Source organism: Haliotis cracherodii, unplaced genomic scaffold (assembly GCF_022045235.1).
Source record: "Haliotis cracherodii isolate W230 unplaced genomic scaffold, xgHalCrac1.p SCAF_6, whole genome shotgun sequence".
In the NCBI taxonomy this organism is placed as follows: Eukaryota; Metazoa; Mollusca; class Gastropoda; order Lepetellida; family Haliotidae; genus Haliotis; species Haliotis cracherodii.
Genome location: NW_027266319.1, coordinates 66242923 through 66270589, shown reverse-complemented (window position 1 = coordinate 66270589; position 27667 = coordinate 66242923). Strand labels below are relative to the sequence as shown.

General features: G+C 40.8%; 1 protein-coding gene across 1 annotated transcript in view; it reads right to left on the bottom strand.

The window, feature by feature from the left end:
- Positions 1–26052, bottom strand: part of LOC139446734 (histone deacetylase 6-like) — a 338991-nt gene extending 312939 nt beyond the window's left edge. Inside the window, exons 1-12 of the mRNA XM_071228036.1 lie at positions 26024–26052; positions 18138–18221; positions 14664–14735; positions 10080–10117; positions 9494–9635; positions 7959–8096; positions 7285–7356; positions 5205–5230; positions 3348–3452; positions 2631–2699; positions 1932–2058; positions 1423–1488 (exon numbers count right to left, since the gene is read on the bottom strand). Of these exons, the coding sequence (XP_071084137.1) occupies positions 1423–1488; positions 1932–2058; positions 2631–2699; positions 3348–3452; positions 5205–5230; positions 7285–7356; positions 7959–8096; positions 9494–9635; positions 10080–10117; positions 14664–14735; positions 18138–18155 (873 nt within the window). The 5' untranslated portion in view covers positions 18156–18221; positions 26024–26052. The remainder of the gene's footprint in view (positions 1–1422; positions 1489–1931; positions 2059–2630; positions 2700–3347; positions 3453–5204; positions 5231–7284; positions 7357–7958; positions 8097–9493; positions 9636–10079; positions 10118–14663; positions 14736–18137; positions 18222–26023) is intronic.
- Positions 26053–27667: the final 1615 nt, after the last annotated feature.

Below are 27667 nucleotides of genomic sequence, written 5' to 3'. Positions count from 1 at the left end.
GCCGGGTCGATCAATTGATACAATTAATGATCCCTTTTTCCATTTCGTGACGATTCTGGATATTCGTGGTCATAATGAAATGGGGGTATTAATAGAAGCCGGGCCTCCAATAGACATCCGGCCTCTAACTGACGCCGGGTCAAAGGCTTGTCTGAAATAAATAGAAGCCCGGGCATCTAATACAGGAAATACGGTATGTACCCAACTCTTGAGCCCAACAGCAGGTGCCCAGGTAGTCACCCAGCCTGTCCACAATCCATTCTAACCCAAAATTACTTGGGCAACCTGCCAATTTGGGACCAGCATAGGTTACTGGGAACATGGACCAGCATAGGTTACTGGGAACATGGACCAACATAGGTTACTGGGAACATGGACCAGCATAGGTTACTGGGAACATGGACCAGCATAGGTTACTGGGAACATGGACAAGCATAGGTAAATGGGAACATGAACAATCATAGGTTATTGGGAACATGGACCAAGATAGGTTACTGGGAACATGGACCAGCATAGGTTACTGGGAACATGAACAATCATAGGTTACTGGGAACATGGACCAGCATAGGTTACTGGGACACAGACCAGCATAGATTACTGGGAACATGGACCAGCATAGGTTACTGGGAACATGGACCAACATAGGTTACTGGGAACATGGACCAGCATAGGTTACTGGGAACATGGACCAGCATAGGTAAATGGGAACATGGACCAGCATAGGTTACTGGGAACATGGACCAGCATAGGTTGCTGGGAACATGGACCAGCATAGGTTACTGGGAACATGGACCAACATAGGTAAATGGGAACATGGACCAGCATAGGTTACTGGGAACATGGACCAGCATAGGTTACTGGGAACATGGACCAGCATAGGTTACTGGGAACATGGACCAGCATAGGTAAATGGGAACATGGACCAGCATAGGTTACTGGGAACATGGACCAGCATAGGTTGCTGGGAACATGGACCAGCATAGGTTTCTGGGAACATGGACCAGCATAGGCTACTGGGAACATGGACCAGCATAGGTTACTGGGAACATGGACCAGCATAGGCTACTGGGAACCCCAAATCCCTACTGGAGCTGAAGTGTTAAATTATAGAAACATTTCAAAAGAGAAAAACATGTTTCTGATTCTGAGGGTAACTCTACCTGAAAGTATTGCCTTTGAATATTTTGCCCCATGTAATGATTAAATTCTTCTGCAGGTTCTGTGAATATTGTTTGTTAATGTTAAAAATGAAAGGCATGACTGATAGGTCTGAGTTTAGTCCTGAAATTCAAACTGAATTTAAAACTTGTGGGTCAAGTTATCCATTATTACATACCACTTAGTACCCAAAGAAGTGTCAAGTGTAAGAACCCCTTTTATCTAAAGCACTTGACACTTGAAGTCTACATTTGTCATACTTACCTCATAGGCTACAGGCATTAGGATCTGCTGGAGTACTGCGAAGTAGTCACTGTCTGTCATCCCAATCTGAAACACGCATCAGTACTGTTGAGGACATTCCTCATCTCTCCACATTTCACCCTCAGCATCTTGCATCTCTACAGACCATTCCAGAAAATATTATTGTGAAAACCATTTCTTTACATTCAGTAACATAATACAAGCATTACCTTGAGGAGTTGCCGAGACAACAATGCTACTTTACTGAGCTGCTAAGACAACAATGTTACTTTACTGAGTTGCTAAGACAACAATGTTACTTTACTGAGCTGCTAAGATAACACTGACACCTTACTGAGTTGCTAAGACAACAATGTTACTTTACTGAGCTGATAAGATAACACTGACACCTTACTGAGTTGCTAAGACAAAAATGCTACTTTACTGAGCTGCTAAGATAACACTAACACCTTACTGAGTTGCTAAGACAACAATGTTACTTTACTGAGCTGCTAAGACAACAACTTTACCTTGTTGAGTGGGACGTTGATGTTGTATCCTTTGCCTTTTCCCTTGCCGATGAAGTCATAATCAGATTCTCGAAGGTTTGGCCAATACATCCCATTTTCATAACGGTGTATTGAGAAGTACAAAACCCTTTAAGAAAGTCAAAATGTCAAGGACTCAAGTAACCAACTAATCTAACAAAACAAGGACTACACAAATGTACAATAGATGTGATATGTATGCTTGACACGAAAGAACGCTTGATTACACATTGTGATAAACAGATACATGAACCTAGGTGACACAGAGACGTCTACAGCAGTCTGCTTCAATGTAGAACAGACTCATCTTGGTGCTGTAAAAATGACAAGGTCGGGACATTTATGTAATCCGACTTAGATGACAGACCGCTGTACAGAATTGTAACTGGGCTAGAAACAAAGATTCCTTACAGCATAAACTGATCCAGTATCTCCAGACTTGACACAAGTCACTGGGTGTCAGCATGCAACATTACAAGAAATTGATGGTAGATCTCGAGGGTTGATGAGCTGGGGATAAAATCAGCTGTTGAAACTGCTGTTTCCAGTGTGTCAAATCTACCCGTTCATTTCATGCTCAATGACACCCCCTTCTGCCTCAATTACAAATCTTACTGCAGGTCATCATTTGGTACATCTATCATATCTTTTCCAAGTCTGTTACCCATCAGCCTGACCTACCTAGGGTCATCGTAGAATGCGTACTGTGTACCCTGGCCATGGTGGACGTCCCAGTCAACAATCAAGATCCTACAACACAGGGAGAAGTGACAACTCTCTGACACAGAAAAATGCCACTTGAGCACAATACACAAATATTCTCATTTTAACACTAACAATTGAAGGAAACTAAATTAGAATTTCAAGTATTGGTTGTTTCTGTTAACATGGGGTGAATCAAGGCTATTCTGAGTTCGCGAATATTAAAAAGACATCTTCCTAGAATCTGTAGTTCTATCTCAAATAACTCACAATAGTCATAATGCCAGGATCATGTAAAAGGAGTTGCTAATTCGGGCTCGTTTATGGACAGTTTGTGGGCCATTGGAGTCAACTTTTGAAAACTGTTGATTACAGCAAAAAAAAACACTCACTCTCTTACTTTGGCACTCACTCACTCACTCACTCACTCGCTCACTCACTCGCTCCTTCCCTCCCTCCCTCCCTCACTCATTCGCTCACTCGCCCACTCACTCACTCACCCGCTCACTCACTCACTCTCTCACCCACTCACTCATACACTCACTCACACGCTCCTTCCCTCCCTCCCTCCCTCACTCACTCGCTCACTCGCCCACTCACTCACTCACTCACTCTCTCACCCACTCACTCATACACTCACTCACTCACACGCTCCTTCCCTCCCTCACTCATTCACTCATACACTCACTCACTCACCTGTCCAGGTTAAATGCCTCCAGTGCATGTTTGGCTGCGATGGCCACATTGTTGAAGATCGAGTACCCACAGAACTCATCGTGCATGGAATGATGTCCTGGAGGTCTGAAATAACTCAGAGCAACACACAGGTCATGAACTTAATTAGCAATTGTTTCTGTAACAACTACTTACAGCCTCGGCGACAACAACCACATATAACCTAGACTACAACAACCACTTATAACCTAGGTTAACACAACCACTTTTTATCTAGGCTAGTACAACCACTTATAGCCTCGGGGACAACAACCACATATAACCTAGACCATAAGAACCACTTATAACCTAGGTTAACACAACCACTTTTTATCTAGGCTAGTACAACCACGTGTAGCCTCGGCGACAACAACCACATATAACCTAGGCTACAACAACCACTTATAACCTAGGTTAACACAACCACTTTTTATCTAAGCTAGCACAACCACGTATAGCCTCGGCAACAACAACCACTTAAGAGAAGATGATTACAAAGTATGATGTTGTATTAATAACTGGCTAAATATACAAGAAAAAATATTCTCTGCAAATAAAGAAACGCAAAAGTAGTAAAATCGTAAATATCTGAGTTTTGCTGACATCCATAAAAAATTGATACTGTGAAATTTGGTGAAAAGGTAGAAACACAAAAACAGCCTGGAGCCAAAACATACCAACATGACACGCACATCGTTTGCATGTCATCACAATCTTCAGCAAGTGAACAAAGAGTGCATGCCATGACTGACGGAAGCCCAACGCAAACAACACCATCGGCCGACTGCACACAGGAGTATCACCTTCAGGTGTTGACATCTACTACAAGACTGTGGAACCACTTGACCCTCCTAGATCCAGTTAACCACGTATCACAACTAGGGGCAGTCAGGTAGCCTAGTGGTTAAAGCGTTTGCTCGTCACACCGAAGACCCGGGTTCCATTCCCAACATGGGTACAATGTGTGAAGCCGATTTCTGGTGTCCCACGCCTTTATATTGCTGGAATATTGCTAAAAGCATCGTAAGAGCATACTCACTCACTCACTCACTCACGTATCACAACTGAATTTCAATTACATCACGGCGTGTCAGCTTAATGTGGGAGGAAAGCCCGAAGTGATGCAGGTCTTAGACGTTTACCACTTTGGAGAAACCCACAAGCACGGGTATGGTGCTGACAAACCTAGAAACATAATCAGGGCGAACTGGGATTCGAACCCACAATGTATCACAACTGGAGCACAGGAAAGATTTATATGGCTTCGTGAAAGAACCACCAGAGCCACCTCTACGGCAATACTAGGATTGTGTACAATATCAGCCCAAAAGCAAGGAACAGTTTACGTGCTGAAGGTGTTCCCAGTAGAGGACCAGTTTGGTTTGTCAATTTGACAGACCTGCATCATCGGCTGAAACGTCCATGGTGTCAAGGTCACCGAGTATGGTCACAACTGCGATGGAGACAAGTTTAGTTCAGTGATGAGTCATGTTTTATGCTTCGCCATCGTGATGGTAAGCGTCTTGTTAACAGGCGTCACAGGGAATGCTATGCAAGAAAGTGCATACAGGACATGGACAGATTTGGCGGTGGTAGTGTGATGATGTGGGCGACCATCTCCTACACTGATAGAACAGGTTACACCTGTTTCTAGATCTACCCACTTGAAAATGTATTGTGCTTTCAACTGTGATCATATTGATATGAAAAGATATCTAAAATCTGATTTGCAAAGAATTGGAAAACCGAATTTCTGACCCTGCACCAACTGATTCTAAAACAAAAAAAGAAACAATACTGAAATATTTCCCGATTTGAAGTGGCATAAATCAAACCTACCTTATGAGGGCAAATCCATTGCGAACCTGTGGATAGAAAGTAGTTGTTGAGAAGTGTGTGCTATAATTCTCTAATACACTGGTAAACATAGTTTTATAATTTTCTTTTACACTCTCAAGCAATGTGCCATAATTCTCTTATATACTGGTGACCAAGGTGCAGTAATTCTATTTTACAAGGGTAAACATAGAATTATAATTCTCTTTTACACTTGTGACCAACGTGCTTTAATTCACTTTTAAACTTGTGAGCAATGTGCTATAATTCCCCTTTACACTGGTGAGCAATGTGTTATAATTCTCTTATACAGTACTAGTGAGCAATGTGTTATAATTCCAAGGATTAAGGGTGGGTGGGTGTGTGTGCGTGTGCGCCGGCCAGTGGATGCCGAGCGCCAGACAGGGTAACAACAAATAACATCCTTAAATGTTTTTTGGCATGACGCGGCTTGGGATCAAACATTCCGCTTTCTGGGCGGACGCTCTACCACTAGACCACAGAGGCAGTCGTAAACGTTGATGAGTAACCGGAAGTTAAAAATATTGGGTTTATTTGAATGATTAAATCCCCTTTTCCAATTTTTATGGAACAATCTGCAAGCAAACATATTGTAGCATATTCCAAACTCTTAATTCAACTTGCTGTCTGGATTGCTAGGGGTCGCATTGCACGGGATCACATCGCATTGGATTGCATCGCACGGGATTGCAGTGGTGCATGATCCATGAACACAGTGGTGATATTGGTGATGCATGGGATGTGTTGTGGTGAATTGTTTTTATTAAGCTTGAAACTTGGTTCCTCGACCAGGATCGAAGAATAAAGAGGAATGCATAGTGTGAGATACGATAAGTTTAAAAATATGTTTTGATAACTTTGTTGGTGTTGATCACTGTTTCATGAGCTATCAAAATGTTTATGTTGTAAAAATGAACACTCATTTTGTTGATCGGGGATCAACAATGTTGGTCTCTCGCCATTGTCAGCCAATACAAAGCTCCATACAGCACTCATAGGAATCAGCTATGCACAGTGAGAGCTTTTGTGCAGTGTTGCGAGTATGCTACTCTCTGTTTTGATCGACAGCTTTGGACGAATGAATAAACTATCGCTTAAGTCATTTTTTCAAGAAATACATCCTTTTCAAAATTTGGGGGAGAAGATGAGAATGCCAATGCTGATGAAACTACTGATAGTGGAACAGAATAATGTACACGATTTTCAGTTGTGTTGAATGAATATTGATGCGATATCTATTAAAACAATTTAAGATACATTGCGGAATCGCTTCCGAAGTCAACCCCTGTAATTCTCCTATACTCCAGCTGCTAGATATCCTCACATCTAACACAGGTGTTGAAAAGCAAAATATTTAGCTAAATCAACCATATTTAAACTAGTTCTAGACATGCTATCATCCTCGATAATCCAGGGTATAAATCTCAATTCTATTATCAAAACTACCTGGCACCCATTCACCACCATAACTTCTCCGGAAGGAACAACACCTATTCCTCCATTGCTCCTATCTCTACCTCTGCAAGACTGGTCTAGTGGTGGAGCGTCCGCCCGGAGAGCGGAAGGTCCCGCGTTCGATCCCCGGCCGTGTCATACCAAAGACGTTAAAAGATGGTACTTGTTGTTACCCTGTCTGGCGCTCGGCATTAAGGGGCTAAAACAAGGACTGGTTGGCTCGGAGTCAGTATACTGTGTCTGAGTGGGGTATTCATGTTAAACTGTGATATTGTATCTCAATGGGCTAGCACTATAAATCGGCATCAGTCCGGACTAGTACATGCAGCCACACACACAAAGAAACACGTCACTAAATAAGTGCAATAATCTTGGACGCGACGTTAAACTCTATTTCACCTCACCTCTACCTCTGCACAGAATATCTCGCGTGAGGGCAGTTTGACTGAACGTACATTTTTGGCGTTATATCTTTTGAATCAGGCTCAAATTGAATCAAACGTGAGCAAATGATCCCCTGTAATTATCATTAACAGAATGAAGATACAACACACTGGATAATGTAGGTTGTTGTCCAGCAGATTGTACATTATTTCCGGTCACTTACTTTTTCCTGAATAATATGCTCCATCGTTTCCAGGGTGCAGCCGATGGCGGCCAGGGCACACTCAAATGATGCCTGCAAAATAGACACAAACATTCTAGACAGCACATCATGTCCTGTTACCCTTGATTACATTATAGACGATAGCTACACGATGAATCGCAATGAACAGTGAAGAACAAAACATGGTATATTTCACGATAAAACATTGTCCTATTGTGACATCATTTCTGGAGATTCAAACATGGGCTCGCAACTTGATGATGTCGTATATTGGATCACAATATATGTGAGAGGGAAGTGTCTAATGAGTTGTTCCCCCTAAATGTAGCAGTGAACGATCACTTCCGAAATTTGGGGAGACCTGACAATCTGTATTGGGAGAAAACGTGCAGGTAATTGAAGTGAAAATTGTGAGAATATGCGGGAAATACCAACCTGTGATTACATGGTTTTGTCCGACATTGCGGAGGTTGGATTCTATTCAGGATGTCATCATCATTTAAATACAGGTAAATACTTGCAAAGCTTGTCATCATTATTGCTTTATTATATCATTTTTTTTACCATTATTTTTTTAAGGTGTGGAATCTGTCCACCAATTCGTGCAAGGCATCACTGTATTGACAACTCATCCGTCCACCAGTTTGTATCATGTAAATGTATTGACAACTCACGTTATTGCAGTAGAAGGAATCATATTTGGTGAAGAAGTCCTGCAGTTCTTCCAAGGTCATGTTGGCCGTGGCCTTCGCCTTATCCACCAGCTCCTCTGAGTGTTGCAGCGTCACGAGATCCTCCGTCGCATACCGCATCTGTCAGAAAGTTTTTGTTTGTTTTTGTTAAAAGCCACAGTTAGCAATATTTCAGCTAACTATGATGGCCTGTAAACAATCAAGTCTTGTAGTATAGACAATCCGCTAATAATTATATCATGATGCGGCAAGATGACATTTTGCTAAGCAGTTGCTACATTTTGCTAAGCAGTTGCTACATTCTTGTTTAGCAGTTGCTACATTTTGCTAAGCAGTTGCTACATTCTTGTTTAGCAGTTGCTACATTTTGCTAAGCAGCTGCTACATTTTGCTAAGCAGTTGTAGCATGATGTAGCGACTGCTTAGGAAAATATAGCAACTGTCTCACAAAATGTAAATACATATATCTGACTGGTACAGATAGCATAGAGCACTGAGTATGCGAGTCAGGTTTAATGTCGCTTTGAATCATATTTCATTGATGTCATGACTTGTCCTTTTCAGTGATATCAAGGCCCATTAGTTTCAGTGATATCAAGGCCCATCAGTTTCAGTGATATTAAGGCCCATCAGTTTCAGTGATATTAAGGCTCATCAGTTTCAGTGATATCAAGGCCCATCAGTTTCAGTGATATTAAGGCCCACAAGTTTCGGTGATATCAAGGCCCATCAGTTTCAGTGATATCAAGGCCCCATCAGTTTCAATGATATCAAGGCCCATCAATTTCAGTGATATCAAGGCCTGTTAGTTTCAGTGATATCAAGGCCCATCAGTTTCAGTGATATCAAGGCCCATCAGCTTCAGTGATATTAAGGCCCATCAGTTTCAGTGATATTAAGGCCCATCAGTTTCACTGATATCAAGCCCCATTAGTTTCAGTGATATTAAGGCCCATTAGTTTCAGTGATATCAAGGCCCATCAGTTTCACTGATATTAAGGCCCATCAGTTTCAGTGATATCAAGGCCCATCAGTTTCAGTGATATCAAGGCCCATTAGTTTCAGTGATATTAAGGCCCATCAGTTTCAGTGATATCAAGATGCCAATCGTAGATGTTTAGGAATACAGGTCGTACATTTACAACTTTGGTGAAACCACAAGCATCATGACCAAGTATCATAATCAGAGCAAATCTGGAATCCAAACCGACGACCAGTGCATCGTGATACAACCAAGGGACACAACCTTGCACAAGCATACATGAGACTACTGGACCACATCCACTGATTTGAACAAGAGTAGTCCAGGGTATGTTATAAGAGTGAGTGAGTGAGTGAGTGAGTTTGGTTTTACGCCACTTTTAGCAATATTCCAGCAATATCACGGTGGGGGACATCAGAAATGGGCTTCACACATTGTACCCATGTCGGGAATCGAACCCAGGTCTTCGGCATGACGAGCGAACGCCTTAACTACTAGGCTACCCGACCACCCTGTATGGTATAAGAAAGTTCACCTGCAGGCGCCTGCACCTGTCCACAAGCCCCAGCTCACTGCACCGGGCGTAGGGCTGCGTTATCCGGGAGGGATTCTCGGGGTAGGATGGGATCCAATCACATTTGTGCTTAGTCATCACTTCATCATAGGTGAGGGCCGTGCTGAAAGAGGAAAAATGGTTGGTTGCATGTACAAATAAATGTACATTGTCAATGCAAGAGAATGACCAGCCTAGATTTTCGGCCGAAACAGATTCCACATGGCTTGAAGGGAAAATAACTGTGCAAATTTATTGAATGGAGTTGATTTGAAAAGTAGGTGTGTATTGTGTGATTGGATAATTGTGTTCAGTTGGGATCTTTTGTTGAAAGTATATCATCAAAAGAGGTAGTCATAGTGTTGTTTACATTAAGTGACCCCAATCACCAACACAATCCTTAAATTTATAAATGTTAAGTATGCGAGTGGTGCAGCCACAAACGCAAGTCACATGGGGTGTCTGAAATGTTTAGATGATCAGTATTTCCATGAAGAAATGTTACAGTTTACGTGTATTGCATTCATGTAACTCTGACAGATTAAGACAAATGAGAGTACTGACTTACCCGTTTATTGATTTGGGCTTCCTTTCATCTTCATCTTTCTGGAAATATCAACATTATAAAAATTATGTCTACCTACTTCATGAGGAAAACAGCAACTCTGCATTTATTTGAACATATTTCAACCTTGTGGTCCCAGCAGGTGGGCATTCGGAAGAGTGCTACACAGACAGAAAGACACTCACAGTGCTTCACAAAAACAGACACTCACAGTGCTACACACATAAACAGGCAGACAGACACTCACAGTGCTACACAGAGACAGACAGACACCGAAAGTGCTCCACACACAGACAGACACTGACAGTGCAACAGAGACAGACAGGCTTACACTCACAGTGCTACACAGACAGACATACAAACAGACACTCACAGTGCTACACAGACAAACATACAAACAGACACTCACAGTGCTACACTGACAAACATACAAACAGACACTCACAGTGCTACATAGACAAACATACAAACAGACACTCACAGTGCTACACTGACAAACATACAAACAGACACTCACAGTCCTACACAGACAAACATACAAACAGACACTCACAGTGCTACACAGACAAAAATACAAACAGACACTCAAAGTGCTACACAGACAAACAGACACTCACAGTGCTACACAGACAAACAGACACTCAGAGTGCTACACACATAAACAGACACTCACAGTGTTACACAGACAAACATACACTCACAGTGCTACACAGACAAACAGACACTCACAGTCCTACACAGACAAACATACAAACAGACACTCACAGTGCTACACAGACAAACATACAAACAGACACTCACAGTGCTACACAGACAAACATACAAACAGACACTCACAGTGCTACACAGACAGACATACAAACAGACACTCACAGTGCTACACAGACAAACATACAAACAGACACTCACAGTACTACATAGACAAACAGACGCTCTCAGAACTACACAGACAGACAAACATACAAACAGGCACTCACAGTGCTACATAGACAAACAGACACTCACAGTGCTACACAGACAAACATACAAACAGACACTCACAGTGCTACACAGACAAACATACAAACAGACACTCACAGTGCTACACAGACAAACAAACAAACAGACACTCACAGTGCTACACAGACAAACATACACTCACAGTGCTACACAGACAAACAAACAGACACTCACAGTGCTACACAGACAGACATACAAACAGACACTCACAGTCCTACACAGACAGACATACAAACAGACACTCACAGTGTTACACAGACAGACATACACTCACAGTGCTACACAGACAGACATACAAACAGACACTCACAGTGCTACACAGACAAACATACAAACAGACACTCACAGTGCTACACAGACAAACATACAAACAGACACTCACAGTGCTACACTGACAAACATACAAACAGACACTCACAGTGCTACATAGACAGACATACAAACAGACACTCACAGTGTTACACAGACAGACATACACTCACAGTGCTACACAGACAGACATACAAACAGACACTCACAGTGCTACACTGACAAACATACACTCACAGTACTACACAGACAAACATACAAACAGACACTCACAGTGCTACATAGACAAACAAACAAACAGACACTCACAGTGCTACATAGACAAACAGACACTCACAGTGCTACACAGACAGACACTCACAGTCCTACACAGACAAACATACAAACAGACACTCACAGTGCTACACAGACAAAAATACAAACAGACACTCACAGTGCTACACAGACAAACAAACAAACAGACACTCACAGTGCTACACTGACAAACATACACTCAAAGTGCTACACAGACAAACAAACAAACAAACAGACACTCACAGTGCTACACAGACAGACATACAAACAGACACTCACAGTCCTACACAGACAGACATACAAACAGACACTCACAGTGCTACACAGACAAACATACACTCACAGTGCTACACAGACAGACATACAAACAGACACTCACAGTGCTACACTGACAAACATACACTCACAGTACTACACAGACAAACATACAAACAGACACTCACAGTGCTACATAGACAAACATACAAACAGACACTCACAGTGCTACACAGACAAACATACAAACAGACACTCACAGTGCTACACAGACAGACATACAAACAGACACTCACAGTCCTACAAAGACAAACATACAAACAGACACTCACAGTGTGCTACATAGACAAACATACAAACAGACACTCACAGTGCTACACAGACAAACAAACAGACACTCACAGTCCTACACAGACAAACATACAAACAGACACTCACAGTGCTACATAGACAAACATACAAACAGACACTCACAGTGCTACACAGACAAACAAACAGACACTCACAGTGCTACACAGACAAACAGACACTCACAGTGCTACACAGACAAACAAACATACAAACAGACACTCACAGTGCTACATAGACAAACAAACATACAAACAGACACTCACAGTGCTACATAGACAAACATACAAACAGACACTCACAGTACTACCGTATTTTCTTGAGTATAGTGCGCACCCATGTATAATGCGCACCCCCCTCTAGTGGGTTCAATATTTTGGAAAAAAAGAAATTTGAATATTATGCGCAGAAAAAATTTACACCGTACCCTTTCAGCGAAGTCCGGCAAACGAACGGGTGCTGAGAAACTTCGTCAGTACAAATTCGAAATTTGAGATAAAAAATCACCAGACATGTTTATTTACCGTTTAAATAGTATTTATTGTTCTGCTAGGCATTGTTTTATATCTAGGGATTAAGATTACCTTGTGTATTTTCTCGTAAACTAAGCCGAAAACAGCAATCAGCTGTACACACGTTTTCTTGGAATCGACCGGTGATTCGGTCAAGACACACCCAGTGATATAACTTTATAGGATTTTTAATGCAAGGATCGGCAACAATTGTATCTGAAACTATTTTATTTATCAGGAATAATATATTCCATTATTTTCTTAATTATATGCAGCCTTTACTAAACATATTTAAAATAATAATAACCCTAAGCGAAGCAGCTGATCGCTATTCCCGGGTATTATTTTTTACATGGAACATGTCTGACCAGTCACCGTCAAGGCTCACGCGCACGTGAGCACGTGAGCGCGAGAATTTCATGTTGACATAGAATCGTCAAACAAAAACAAATATGACTTTTAAGGAGTCAAAGTATGTCATTTATGATATATGTATCCATTCTCTGTCAACTAAAGTTCGTTTCAAGGCGTCAATAGCGGTATTCTGACCGTGGTTGCTGTTAATAACGGTGAGTTGTGCGATCTTCAGATCGCTTCACACACGATTTCGCCGAAATTAATAAAAACAATATTATAAGGAATTTTGAATAAAATTAATGAAGTAAGTTACAAACATAAGTCCAGAAATACAAAGAACACTTTTTATAGACAGACAGTGTAATTACGTAATTATTTTGCGTACTTCAGTATGGATTTGTTGACATGGTATTTCCGGTGTTTCGTGCTCACGGTAATGTCTTTCCATGGGAGGAAAAAACATCCAAACTCATAATTCGTGTATAATGCGCACCCCCTTCTACACAGCTGTGTTTTTCCGAAAAAAAGTGTGCACTATACTCAAGAAAATACGGTACACAGACAAACATACAAACAGACACTCACAGTGCTACACAGACAAACATACAAACAGACACTCACAGTCCTACACAGACAAACATACAAACAGACACTCACAGTGCTACACAGACAGACATACAAACAGACACTCACAGTCCTACACAGACAAACATACAAACAGACACTCACAGTGCTACATACACAAACATACAAACAGACACTCACAGTGCTACACAGACAAACAAACAGACATTCACAGTGCTACACAGACAGACAAACATACAAACAGACACTCACAGTGCTACACAGACAAACAGACACTCTCAGAACTACACAGACAGACAAACATACAAACAGACACTCACAGTGCTACATAGACAAACAGACACTCACAGTGCTACACAGGCAATCAAACAGACACTCACAGTGCTACACAGACATAAAACAGACACTCACAGAACTACACAGACAAACAGACACTCACAGTGCTACACAGGCAATCAAACAGACACTCACAGTGCTACACAGACAAAAAACAGACACTCACAGAACTACACAGACAGACAAACATACAAACAGACTCTCACAGTGCTACACAGACAAGCAGACACTCACAATACTACACAGACAAACAAACAGACACTCACAGTGCTACACAGACAAAAAACAGGCATTCACAGAACTACACAGACAGACAAACATACAAACAGACACTCACAGTGCTACACAGACAAACAAACAGACACTCACAGAACTACACAGACAGATAAACATACAAACAGACACTCACAGTGCTACACAGACAAACAAACAGACACTCACAGAACTATACAGACAGATAAACATACAAACAGACACTCACAGTACTACACAGACAAACAAACATACAAACAGACACTCACAGTGCTACACAGACAAACAAACAGACACTCACAGAACTACACACACAGACAAACATACAAACAGAACTCACAGTGCTACACAGGCCCATCAGCATTGCCAGGTCCTCATCATCACTCTCCCTGGCACGAGCTGCATCTTGATTCTGAAGGTAATTGGAAATTAGTTTACAATGTTTATAATAAAAGGATCAACAATAACAAACAAAAAATCCTGCAAGAAGTTTCAACAAAAATTACAAATCAATACCTGCAAAATTGGGTTTGATTCCTGTCAAGGGTACAATGCTACATTTACCTGTATCTAAAGATACAGAACTATCTGTATCTTATATATGCATAACATGTAGAACATGGTACTAGACCTCAAGAGAACCAGAACAGGTGTCCTTACTGGAAGAAGTGTGTGACATAATAACCATCTAACATAAATACATGACTGATGGGCACCAACTCTGCCTTTTTAAAGGTTACTCTTGTCATGGTGTATACTCCGAAATGTTGTGTTCCTCCTTATAAAGAAGTTGACATCCATAAATTCTCTTCCACACTACTTTTGTTTATCCATATCCTCGCAAGGGCAAGTCAACATTCATCATGCGAGATGCCTGCAAATGGCAAAGGGGGCCAGGTGATACAGTCCTCGTTGATTACGAGGACGACTGGAGACAAGTGTGTTTGTGTTGCAATGTCTCTTGATGTACTTTTGTGGACAACACCAAAGTAAGATTATTCTGTTGCTAAGATGTCTCCATAATAAAGGAATGTTCTCCTGGTTCTCATAAGGCAACTCTAATCAACACAGTGCTTCCTACAAATAACTCTCTCTCTTTACCAAGAAACCAAAGTACAATAAAACAGAGAAACAACATATTGCAATAACTAAAATGGCCCTTGTTAAAGAACATGTCATTCTTATGGTGGGAAACTTGAAACAGAAAGCCCATACAGATCTGAACCTTTTGACAAAAGTATGTCATGTAGGATCTTCCTGAGTGAAGCTGTTTACAAAAACATCAACAGGATGATGGATGATTAACCATGACTCTCAGACTGATATAAGTTCAGTCAGTCTGGCCAGTAGTCCAGATGAAGTAGAATCCAGTATCGATTACAGGGTTAGGAGAAATATTTCAGTTTCATTGGTGTTGCAACATTACAGATCGAAACAAAATCAGAAACTAGAAATTTCAGTTTGAAACAGAAAGTAGATCTAATCATATTTGTCAAAAATTGTTTTGTGTAAGTATATCACTGGAAAAAAAAAGAAGAAGAAATATTTCTCATTGTCATGCCAGTCATTTCAAAACCAGCGGGTCAATGATTTTATTTTGGTTCCCCAAACAGCGATTTTCCTAATTTTCTGCATTTCAGATTTTAGTCTTCAATTAGAGTCATGTTCCCTTAACTGTTTGACAGCCATGTTGTGGACCTTCCTGACAGCCCAGGGCTCATGTAGCTTTCAATATACTGAAAACATGTAGCCACATTCGTGACAAGGCTTTCCTTGTGAGAATTAAATACTCCCTTTCATTTTAGTTTCTTTGTTTGCCTTCTTTCTTTTGCAGTTTGAAAACAAGGTCAAGTCCTAAAAAATGATGTAAACTATGGAGAAAAAAGGCCTAGCCACCTTGTCATTTTCACAAGAAACATTTTCTTTTAGGCCTTTTAGTTTTTATGTGGTATTTAAGTAATATGGGGAATTCCAATCTGTTGTAGCAACAAGCTTAAAAGCTAATTCTGAAGAGGCAAACAAGGAACAGCTCTAGCCAGTATAAAGGGCAGAACTGTATATAAGGCTATAAAAACATTCACCACTGTATCATGAGCTGAATTTACAATTCACAGTTCATAAATTTGAATTCACAATAAAAATAAAGAGTAAGTTATGTCGGAAACTATTTTGATAAAAAGTTAGTTTTTATGTTTTTTTGTTGCGTAACACACTCAGCAATATTACAGCTTTTTGACGGCAATCAGTAAATAATCAAGTCCAGACAATCCAGTGATTGATATCATGGGATTCGATCTACACAACTGAGATTTGATAACATGCTTAAACCAAGTCAGCGAACCTGACCACCCAATTCCGTTAGTTGCCTCTTACAACAAGGATAGTCGCCTATTACGGCAAGCATGGGTTGCTGAAGACCTGGATCTTCAGGGTCTATATTGATAAAAAGCAAGCCGTCAGGTATACATGGTTCAACATCGAAATGTACCTGAAATTAGGTTTTCAATACAAACCAGAGTGTCAGTACCAGCAGCAGCATCCTTCACAGAGGAATGCGGACATCACCCACTTCCTGCCTACCTGTTCAGCCCTTGACAGTGTAGATACACAATTAACATTCTGATGTTGCTAGGGCTATCCTATCAAGTTGTTTCTACAGGCAATAACAGCAGCTTCTGTGGTTGATGCTCTTAATGCAAACATCTATCAATAATCATTACAAAAACTGACTCTGAAAATGTATTTATTTTATAAATATCCATCAACAATAAACAAAATTAAAATGAACAAGCAAAACAGCTATGGTCATAAAGTGCAACAAAGCAAAATAGATGCTGTTTCTAATTACATGAAAGATTTTTTAGATGTCTAGCCAAACAACCTTATCACTTTGGTTAGCCTGTCGTTAAGCTGCTTCAAGGTACACAGTATAGGCCCTGTAGCTCACCTGCCTCAAATGTTACTTGTCGATACATGTACAACTGTTCCAGCAAATACAACCCTAAACTGTAGGACTCGTGGACGAAATTACAACAAAATCATAGAACACATCTTTAGTAAGTGCACTTATTGTTTGTGTAAAATATTAAAGAAATCAAAAAGAGTTTTTCAGAATGTATTTCCTGTAAATAAAAGCGAAAAAAACCATTTCCACAATCAGAAGAAATTTCTGAGTCAATTGAACGTTTCTATATCATTGATCAGGTCTTCATGAATCACTATCAAACAGTGATGACACCGGATGTTAACAAAAATGTGATCGTCTCCTGCCCAACCAGTGGCACCCATCACAAACACATGCAAAGGCAAGTCAATTGTTCATCTGAAAAAACATGGGGGCATATGTTAAAGTCAAAATAGGGAATTGCAAATAGGGAGTTGATCAAACAACCTCTGAGCATCAGTCGTAAATCATGAAATTAATGTGTCACCAACTTAATGTGAGTGGCTCCCCCCAGACCAAAATGTGACATGAAAGTAGCCCGACCTTCCACATGTGAAAACAGTTTGCTTTGTGTCTTATGCCACACATAAAGCTTCAAGTCTGGACCAGATAATCCACTTATTAACATCTTGAGACTCGATCTACACAATTGGGATATGATGACATGCATCAACCAAGTCAGCGAGATTAACCACCCGATCCTGTTAAATGCCCTTACACACAAGCATCATCGCCTCTTACGGCAAGCATGGGTTTCTGAAGACCTAATCTCACCCGGATCTTCATGGGTACATCCTAGATGTAAACAAGTTGAATATTACAACTGTACAACTTGAGTTGTTGTTAAAAATTCTACTAATTAATTCTTACCTCTTCCTGATGATCCATGTCTAAAATCAGTAGCTTGCCAAGCTTGTGGACGTCTATCTACGCAGCCATTGAGAACAAACGGACCTGAAAGAGAAGCAATAACAGTCAATACATAATGGTAAAGCTTCCTGAGGACTTACCAGGGCTTGATTTAACTATATATAACGTGCACCAGTGCAATACTGTATCATGGTGCTGGGCTTTGATCATTCCATGAAATACTGTATTCTAAAGGTGTGGGGCTTTGATCATTCCATGAACCACTGTATTCAAAAGGTGTGGGGCTTTGATCATTCCATGAACCAATGTATTCTAAAGGTGTGGGGCTTTGATCATTCCATGAACCACTGTATTCAAAAGGTGTGGGACTTTGATCATTCCATGAACCAATGTATTCTAAAGGTGTGGGGCTTTGATCATTCCATGAACCACTGTATTCTGATTGTGTTGGCTTTGATCATTCCATGAACCACTGTATTCTGATGGTGTGGGGCTTTGATTATTTTATGAAACGCTGTATTCTGATGGTGTGGGGCAAATATTTTACGATGCACATATTGCAATATATGGCACAATATATTGTATAAATCTGAAACATCAAGGTATGAATTGAAGTTCATAAATATCACAAAACAACATGCTGGTACAACATAATGTTTACTCATTCAATAAATATGCAGCCATCTTGGGCAGAGTCTGACATAAAATAAATTGTCTGGCTGCTATCAGGACAAAAATAACTTAGCAGCAGCAGGCCCTGACTAAACTCTTCAGGCCCTAATTAAAAAAACACTGCTTATTGTGACAAATAAATCGACACGTTACTTTTATGAAGGCCAATATAACCCATGCGATTAGAAACCAGGGGACTGACACGTGATCTACCTGTTACCGGGCCTACGGGCAGGTGTTTATTTGGAACACTGATCTTAGTGCCCTAGATGCAAGCTGTGGTATTTGGCAAGTGTCTAACATAAAACACATGATAAACATCACTATTTCAAATAACCTGGTATACCGAGCATGAAAAATGGTATCGTGGTACGTATTATGGAAAGAATGAACGTCAATTTACCGATATACCGGTAAAACTGCAAACCCCCAGTACACACCATCAACCTATAACTGCTTCGACAGATGCGACTTATCGACGCAGTCACTTTGGAGCAGACAAGACCAAGTCGTAGATGGTGGTGGGTTGTTAGAATAGTTCATGAACAGAGTTTCAGGTCATCCCATGTCGTGTCATGTGTTCAATTGAGTCCTGATTCACTTCCTTCATAGGCGTGGTCGTGTCTGGTGACCTTGAAATGAACATGAAGACCTCATGACAGATTTGGCGTAGGATCAGTTATGGTGTGGGGTATCATCACTATGACTAAGAACTATGCTACCCTCTCCATATTATGCAAGGAAGGGTCACTGTACAGTGCTATCGGCATAGTGACTGACATCCTTTTTGTCCTGTTTTCGGGGGTGTGTGACGATGCTTTGTTTTTTACGCTTCGCCTTGCTAATGGGAAACACAAGGCCCAAAACTGCACACAGGAAGTGGAGAGATTTGGTAGTATTATTGGATGATGTTTGCAGTAATCTCCTACACTGGCATAATAGACTTGGTGCAAGTTTAAGGGAATTTATCGGCACAAAGTAACACGGTTGAGATTCTTTAGTCACACATTCTTCCCATTATGCAACAAGCATATTCCAACAAGACAGTACCCAATCCCACACAGCAATACTGGCAACAGCCTTTTTCAGAAATCACAACATCCAGTTCCTGTCATTGCCCTCCAGGTCACCAGATTGAAACCCAATCGAACATGCATGCAGCAACAACAACCACAAAACCCTGACAACTAGCACAAGCACTGCCAGCTGAGTGACTGGACATTCCCCAGGCCACCATTCGATATGCCAGGCAGTTTTGGACTCTAATGGTGGCCATACAAGATCTTGACCAAGATGACCTCCACCTTGAAAATCTACTGTTCCACGTGTGCCAAATGGAACCTGAGAATGATGTGTGCCAATTTTGAACAATCGATCATCTGTTGCTTATTTATAGGATATATAAAATAAACATCTAAAATCACTTTTGCTTTTCTGTTTCTGCATAGTATAATATCTCTTAAATTGGGAAATTTTAAGTTATTTCAAAGTATTCCCTATTCTTTTTAGGAGTATATTTTACATGTGCAGAATTGGTCACATTTGGGGGTTCAATGCTCAAACTATGTTTTATGTTAGGTGTGCTTGATCTGTCCACATCACAAATAAGTAGTTTTTATCATGTCACACCCTAAATAACAGAAACAACGATGAATAAAGTGCAACTGATCACATGAATAGCAGGCTTTTTAAATCGAACCGGAACAAATGACCGAATATGTTGATACTCGATTTTCGCTTCTAGAGAATATGTACTTTGCCAACTGACAAAAATAAAGTTCTACTTTACAGACTATCGTTCTAGTAATATAGGACTAAGCATTGAAGCCCTTTCCTCCAGTGCAATACAACCTACAAGTCTCTCAACCAATGCATCACATATATTCAAATATAAGATATTCAAATATAAGATTGCTATGCAATAAATCGCACCCAACAATGAAGAACAAAGCGTGGTAAAATAAACTGATCTCATGAGAAAATAGTGTTATATCATGAAGTCATTTCTGGAGATTCGAACATGCCCTCGCAGCTTGATGACATTAAAATTGGAGGAGGAGGATGTTTGAGAGGAAGGCGGGTTGTTCCCCTAGATGTTACTAGATAAACACTTAAGCCGAACGATCGCGTTCAAAAGTGGGAGAGATATAATTGGTATTTGGAGAAAAGGGAGAGAAAATTGACTTGAGAATTGTGAGTAATTGCGGGATTTACAAATTTAAATCCCCTGTTTAAAAAAATGGACTTGTCTGATATTGCCAAGGTCAGATTCTTTTCAGGGAGTCATCATTATTTAAATAAGGGTAAATATTTTTATAGCTTGCACCTTTCATTAACATCATTAAGGAGGCGACCCATATAAAAAATACATGTATACGACTCGAGGTTGATGTTTATCCTACAATAAAACACTACAGGGAGAAAAATCCACTCAAGGCTGCACCCCTTATGGTTTATTCTCCCTGTGTTTTAATGTAGGATAAGCATCGACCACGAGTTGTTTATTTCAAAAATAAAATGGACAGGGAAATATAGGCCCCTGAGCAGATATATATATAAATCCCTGCTTTTGGGTCAAGAGTCCCGTCACCTGTGAGGATCATGTTATCACAAACAGAGGGGTGTACTGGTCAGAGTGAGTGTGAGTTGGGTTTAACGCCCACTTTTAACAGTATTCCAGTTAATCGCGGCGCGTCAGCTTAATGTGGGAGGAAAGCCTGAAGTGATGCAGGTCTCAGACGTTTACCACTTCGGTAAAACCCACGAGCACGGGTATGGTGCTGCCAAACCTAGAAACATAATCGGGGCGAACCCGGATTCGAACCCACAATCATAGGTTTCTGGTGTGCCCAAGGGACGCAACTCTGCACAGCGAATCACGGCGCCTTAGACGACTGGGCCACCCGTGCCCCCTGTACTGGTCAGAAATCGAAGGTCATTGTGTGTTTCAGTAACCCTTGTAACATGTGGCACACTATCAGATCATGAAAAACCAACATGAATGTTACCATGTCCACCTGGGTTGGTATGTACAGTCAACAGGCTCTGGGAAGTATGTGGTGTGTCGATGGTTATCAGTATTCACTGCATGCCTTGTCACGTGCACCGTGACAACTGGATGTGCTCAGCATCAGTTTGGCTGAGTTAGGCATGTACAGTTTCCACACCAGTAAAATTTGTAGAGTTGGGATGAATCCAAATTTACTACACAGATACCAACCCCCTATTACCCGACCCTGCCTCGGTACCCGGTCTCAAGAGTAAGGTCCAAATGTCTGACTGGGAATAGCTTGACTGTAGCCCTGACAAAATGTATCTAGAAACTCCTAAAAAAGATGATCAGGTCATGTTGACTGAAGTTTTATCTTTTTGCAAACATGTCAAGTCAGAAGGGATGCAAACACTAGTCACTTATTGTGTAACCATAGAGTTCTAGATAATTTTTGTCATTAAACAATATATCACCTGACTAACCACGGGTCCGGGTAGTCCTGTGGGTACCTGGGTCCTTCTCAGTTCCCATCCGACCCGGGTACCCGAGTTACCCGTCCCAGCACTAATAGTTGGGTTAATGTTCTTTTAAAGAACTGGTTCCCTTCACATTAAAAACTCTAAAGAAAACGGGTCTACAATTTGACGTACCGTATTATGAAACCATGCAGTGGCCAGGGACTTGAATGAAACATTAATATTTTGTCACTACTGCTTCCAGACATTTATATAAACATTAATATTATTTTCACAACACGTTTCACTTCCTCCAACATGTCCAGCAAACATTTACTTTTATTATTGGTTGTAAAACCTGTGGCAATATTACTTTGGTCAACCTCTCAGGAAAGACAGGAAGGACATTTTACATATTATGTGGAAGTAGTAAGTCATCCATCCCATGTTAAGCAATGGAAATTTTAATAAAGTAGCCTGCTATATCAACAAATCTTCAGTTGGCCAGTATGTTCCATCTTCCTGAAGCAAGGGCGTTAACTGACAATAAAAGTCCAGTTTCCAACCTTGCCTCAAGAAGATGGTATGTTCATTCATCAACCAGAATAATATAACTTCTACATTCATAGATACTACCTAGGTGCAGGGCCCACTTGCACAAAGCTGTCTTAGCGCTAAGATGATCGTAACTCCCATACTTTAACATAGGCTTACGATAGTCTTAGCACTAAGATTGCTTTGTGCAAATGGGCCCTGGACCTGATGTTGAGGCAATAGGCTAGTTCATACAGTAGTCAACGTATTATGCGCCCCACCCCAATAAACGCCCCCTGACCAATCTGTAAGTAATCATTATAAGCTCCCCGTTTTCAACCTGAAAATTTACATAAGAGTCCGTGCTTTCTTGTGTGTATTACAGATAGTTTTACAGAAAACACACAAGTACAGGAAGGGGAAGAAGAGGTACATAGTTGCCCGATCTCAGGTGAGGTGAAATTGGGTTTAATGTCGCGTCCAAGATTATTGCACTTATATAGCGACGTGCATGCATGTGTGTGTGTGGCTGCTTGTACTAGTCCGGGCTGATGCCGATTTATAGTGCTAGAACACTGAGATACCATGTTGCAGTTTAACATGAATACCCCACTCAGACACAGTATACTGACTCCGAGCCAACCAGTCCTTGTTTTAGCCCCTTAATGCCGAGTGCCAGACAGGGTAACACCAAGTACCATCTTTTAACGTCTTTTTTTATGATGCGGTCGGGGATCGAACCCCGGACCTTCCGCTCTCCTGGCGGACGCTCTACATCTACCTACGTAGGCGGTTGCCCGATATCAGACAAAAGATTTAACTTGTGTATAGTATTATAAAAATGCATCACTTTGTCAAATTCTAAGAACCCAGAGCACTTATTATGACAAATGCAGTAGCACTCACAAAATGCTTGCTTATGTTAGGCTAGGCTAGGTTCCCGTTGTTGCATGTTCTAATGATCCCAGCTCTCCACGGTATAAGCATTGATGTCGGAGCATTGGAGTCATACGTCGATTCACAAACTCGAGCACATGTATGACATGGTATTCAATAATTCGTTGGGTGATTATGTGACAGAAAAGTGTGGGAGGGAACACTGTAAGGATAATATGGATTAGAGTAAAGAACGAGGGAGGCATAAGCATGGCTAGTGATGCCACAGGGGTGAGTCAGTTGTTTAATCTTTACAGTGAGTGAGTGAGTTGGGCTTAACGCCGCTTTTAACAATATTCCAGTTATATCGCGGCATGTCAGCTTAATGTGGGAGGAAACCCCGAAGTGATGCAGGTCTCAGACGTTTACCACTTCGGTGAAACCCACGAGCACGGGTATGGTGTGACAAACCTATAAACATAATCGGGGCAAACCGGGATTCGAACCCACAATCATAGGTTTCTGGTGTGCCCAAGGGACGCAACTCTGCTCAGCGAATCGCGGCGCCTTAAACGACTGGGCCACCCGTGCCCCCCTTAATCTTTACAGAACAATTACAGTGAGTGATAGTGAGTTGGTTGGAAGTTCCAGACCAGACTCCGTCAGCCAAAATATTTGACACTAAACCATTTCATCCATCTCTCAACATTTATGTGTGAAGAATATCATAATTGTAAATTAAAGCTTAAAACAAAACCAGACATGAGCATTTATTTGCATGCATTGTGGCTTTAGAGCTAGTGCTTTAAAATGCATGAGAAGCGGGTACAACTCTTTCAGATCCCCAGCACAGCTCTCACCTGTCATTTCATTACAAAAACAGAGCATACAAACCTAAAAATTTATTGTAAAAGATGTCTCACAGTAGATAGTGTTTGGACCGGCAATGTTGGGATGTGTGCTGCATATAATTATATACCTAACAGACTGCATTTTTGATAGATCACTGAGAGGACCTCATGCACAACTGATCACTGATGATCCCAGTATCTCTGGGTTGCTGAAGTTTAATATGTGATAGGGATGTGTGATATGTGATGTTTAGTGTTGAGTTATCGCTGAATTAAAATCTGTGTGCATATGGTGTTATGAACTGGTATAAATACAATGTACATAATACAATTAATGTGACACAATACTTGAGTTTTATCTTCTTTATTTTCTGTGTGCGTTATGACTTTTTTGTGACGTTTTTGTCTTAGGACAAGCATACTCCTGCCTTTTACGGCAAGTATGGGCTGCTGAAGAACTATTCTACCCCAGATCTTCACAGGTATGAGGCCGTTCTGACTCGCTAACTTACATACCTTACATACCTTTTTCTAGCTAACAGTTTTTCTGCTATTCAATGATATTTACTTATTATATACAGAGCTCCAGATAAGCTTTTGGTGTTGTGGGTATTTTACCCATGCATTTTAAAATCATTGGGTATCAGTAATTCTATCTGGGTATTCAAATTTCTGTTACCCACTAGTTTTTACACATGTGGGTATTTAAGTTAAATATTTAAAACCACTATATATCTAGTCCCTGCAAACTGGTGTCGTGTGGGTTCGAAAGCTTTATACCACGATACTTCCACAAGAAAGTGTGATGGCAAATGATCATGATGTAACTGTCATCGTGGAGTTTGGCAAGGTTGACGGAATGCCCGTTTATAATTTCAAAATAAGTTGCTGATTTGCTAATCGAATCTGCAGGGTTACTTCACAATATTTTGATGAGACGCACAAGTTATATTTTTGTAGCGTACCTGTAATGTTCGTTGCGTATTTGATACTCTTGGATTTTATTTTACTGCGTATTTCTGCATTTCTGATGAGTATTTTACGCAGATACGCAGCTTATCTGGAGCTCTGTATATATAGTTACGTATTTGTAGTCATTCTGTCTTGTATTGTCTTTGAGCAATGCCCACAATATTTTCCAACCAATACCAGGAACTAGATGAAGAATGCACCTACAGGGCTAGAGTGAAGCAGAGCCATACCAATCAGAGGGTTGTCGGGTCACGTGTATGTTGCTCTTGCTGTGTATAATTCACAACCAGTGAATCCCATTCATACCGGCTACAGTGACTGACATTCTGTCATTGCACCACACTGTCGTCGTGTTTGTGAATGACATTTTCAGTTTTGCGCAAATGCCGATTCTAACCTGGTTCCCTTATTGTGACAACTTCCCCACATCGTCACAAGCAATGTTTAGTTGTTTTCTAGCGACACTCATTTAAAACATAAGTAAAGAGACGTAAATGCATTTGTAAACAATAAATGTCAGAATGTAAACTTTACCATGTGAATCTGTGTCAGCAAGAGTTACTTCCCCTGTTAAACACCCTCGCCAAGCTCCTTCCCAGTGCGTGACACTTTCGTTACACTCTCGGTAGTATAGAGAGCTCCGCGAACGGGATATGGCTGTGAGGAGCCTGACATCCTCGCAACCCAAGAGCAGATAATTCCGACTCGTCGAAGCACCATAAAATCCCAATTTGTGTTCAAATGGTCTGGCTTTGAAACAAATCCCGTCTTGAAGATGTGTATAGTTACATTTGTAATTAGTGAGTGAGTTGGGTTTAACGCCGCTTTTAACAGTATTCCAGTTATATCAAGGCCTGTCAGCTTAATGTGGGAGGAAAGCCCGAAGTGATGCAGGTCTCAGACGTTTACAACTTCGGTGAAACCCACGAGCACGGGTATGGTGCTGACAAACCTAGAAACATAATCGGGGCGAACCGGGATTCGAACCCTCAATCATAGGTTTCTGGCGTGCCCAAGGGACGAAACTCTGCACAGCGAATCGCGGCGCCTTAGACGACTGGGCCACCCGTGCCCCCGTTACATTTGTAAGTATTGAAATGATATATACAGCGGTTAGCCATATAATTATGTACATCTTGGAATGGTGATGATGTCGTCATTTCAATGCTCACGGGCACTGCCCAAGAAGTCAAAAACTACATCGCGTGAGATCTACACCTAGACTTGGCAAGTCTAGATAACTGCAGTATTAGGGTATCTGAAAAGGAAGAACGTCTCTGGGCTCCTTTTAATTATATTTTAGAACTAAAAATTAACAACTGTTTTTTCTATAATATTTGTTCATTTCCGAGACTAGATGTTAGTCTAGTTCAGGGACTTCGAGACTAATCTACACCATATTTGGTCACGTAATGAGTGGGATCATCACATGCTTATCACGTGACGCTATATGCATCCACCTGTCGTCTGCTACTATTTCAAGGATACTTCCGGCAAGAATGGGCAAATGGACCGATCTATCGAAGTCGGAAATGAAACTAATCGCACTCGACATGGCTAACCAAGCTTAACATGTATAGTTATAATCTAGCTCTGTTTGAAGCTGGTTCAGAAAGGTTCTTGCAATGATTTGTGACGATGAATGAAATCTGGGTCCAAAAACACTCTGCAAGTACTTGATCACTGCGCGTTTCTCATGTGTGTCCACTTTCTTTTCCACTGCACTTTGCAGTACATATATACACGATATATCTCCCCTCTTCAGTATATATACATGATATATCTTGTCGAAACGATTTAATAATATTACTGAAATATGAAGTAAACAATATCATAAAAATCAGATCTCCAAAAGGATACCTCCCTTCATGCTGTATAAACTCTGATATTAATTTAGATTGCATAAATACGTGCAATAACTCAATATTTTTAAAAAATGTTTACAGATAGTTATTGACACCTTATTTACACCTTACCCAAGAAAGTAGTCCGAATATATGTAAGTCCTGCTTGATGATTTGCAATTAGTTAAAGTGTAGTATGTGCGTCTCAGGTTTAGTTTGTTTAGGATCCTTATAATAATGTCAAGTCTGTGCCCTTCTGTCTCCGACGTTGCCATTTTGGACAGAGGTAAATGATCTAATTTCAGAATCTCAAGCAGGTTTCCCTTCTCAATAT